The sequence below is a fragment of the Larimichthys crocea genome, unplaced genomic scaffold, assembly GCF_000972845.2.
Source record: "Larimichthys crocea isolate SSNF unplaced genomic scaffold, L_crocea_2.0 scaffold48315, whole genome shotgun sequence".
NCBI classification, from domain to species: Eukaryota; Metazoa; Chordata; class Actinopteri; family Sciaenidae; genus Larimichthys; species Larimichthys crocea.
The window spans coordinates 1-692 of record NW_020856286.1 but is presented as its reverse complement, the minus strand read 5'-3'; the positions used below and the strand labels follow the sequence as shown (position 1 = coordinate 692).

At 44.7% G+C, this 692-nt stretch overlaps 1 protein-coding gene across 1 annotated transcript; it reads left to right on the top strand.

Annotated features, from left to right (window-relative positions):
- Window positions 1-7: 7 nt before the first annotated feature.
- LOC113745142 (stonustoxin subunit beta-like) lies at window positions 8-679 on the top strand (the record flags this gene model as incomplete). Its single annotated transcript, XM_027276631.1, has 2 exons — window positions 8-47; window positions 192-679. Coding segments are annotated over 2 exons (528 nt in total), but the record flags the coding sequence as incomplete, so codon positions are not given.
- Window positions 680-692: the final 13 nt, after the last annotated feature.

The following is a 692-nucleotide window of genomic DNA, read 5'->3' as shown; positions in this document are numbered from 1 at the left end:
TGTGGAACATGGTGGAGTGAAGAGGTTGAAGTCAGGTCAGAGGAAGTGTAAGTGTGTGCTGTCTACTTTCTACTTACTTTCCAGTTTTTGTTGTAAGCATGCTGGCTAATATAATTACAGAGGTTTTTGTCAAACTGTTTAAATAAATTATAAATGTAACAGGTTTAATACCTGTTTGTTCCCCTCATCAGATGCCTGTGAACTCACACTGGACCCAAACACAGTAAACAGCAATCTCTCATTGTCTAAGGACAACAGAAAGGTGACAGAGGTGTTGGAAAAGCAGCCATACCCTGACCATCCAGAGCGATTTCACCACTGGAAGCAGGTTCTGTGTAGAGAAGGTTTGATCGGGCGCTGTTACTGGGAGGTTGAGTGGAAAGGATGGGTTAATATTGGTGTGGCATACAAGGGAATTAAAAGGAAAGGACAGGATGACGACAGCTGGATCGGACAGAATGACAAGTCCTGGAGTCTGTTACGCTGTGATAATAAGTTCTCTGCCTGTCACAAAAATAGGAGGGTAATCATACCAATCAACTTCTCCTTTGACAATGGCAGAGTAGCAGTGTATCTGGACTGGCCTGCCGGTACTCTGTCCTTCTACAGGGTCTCCTCTGACACACTGATCCACCTCCACACCTTCAACACTAGATTCACTGAACCGCTCTACCCTGCAGTTGGAATTGAGT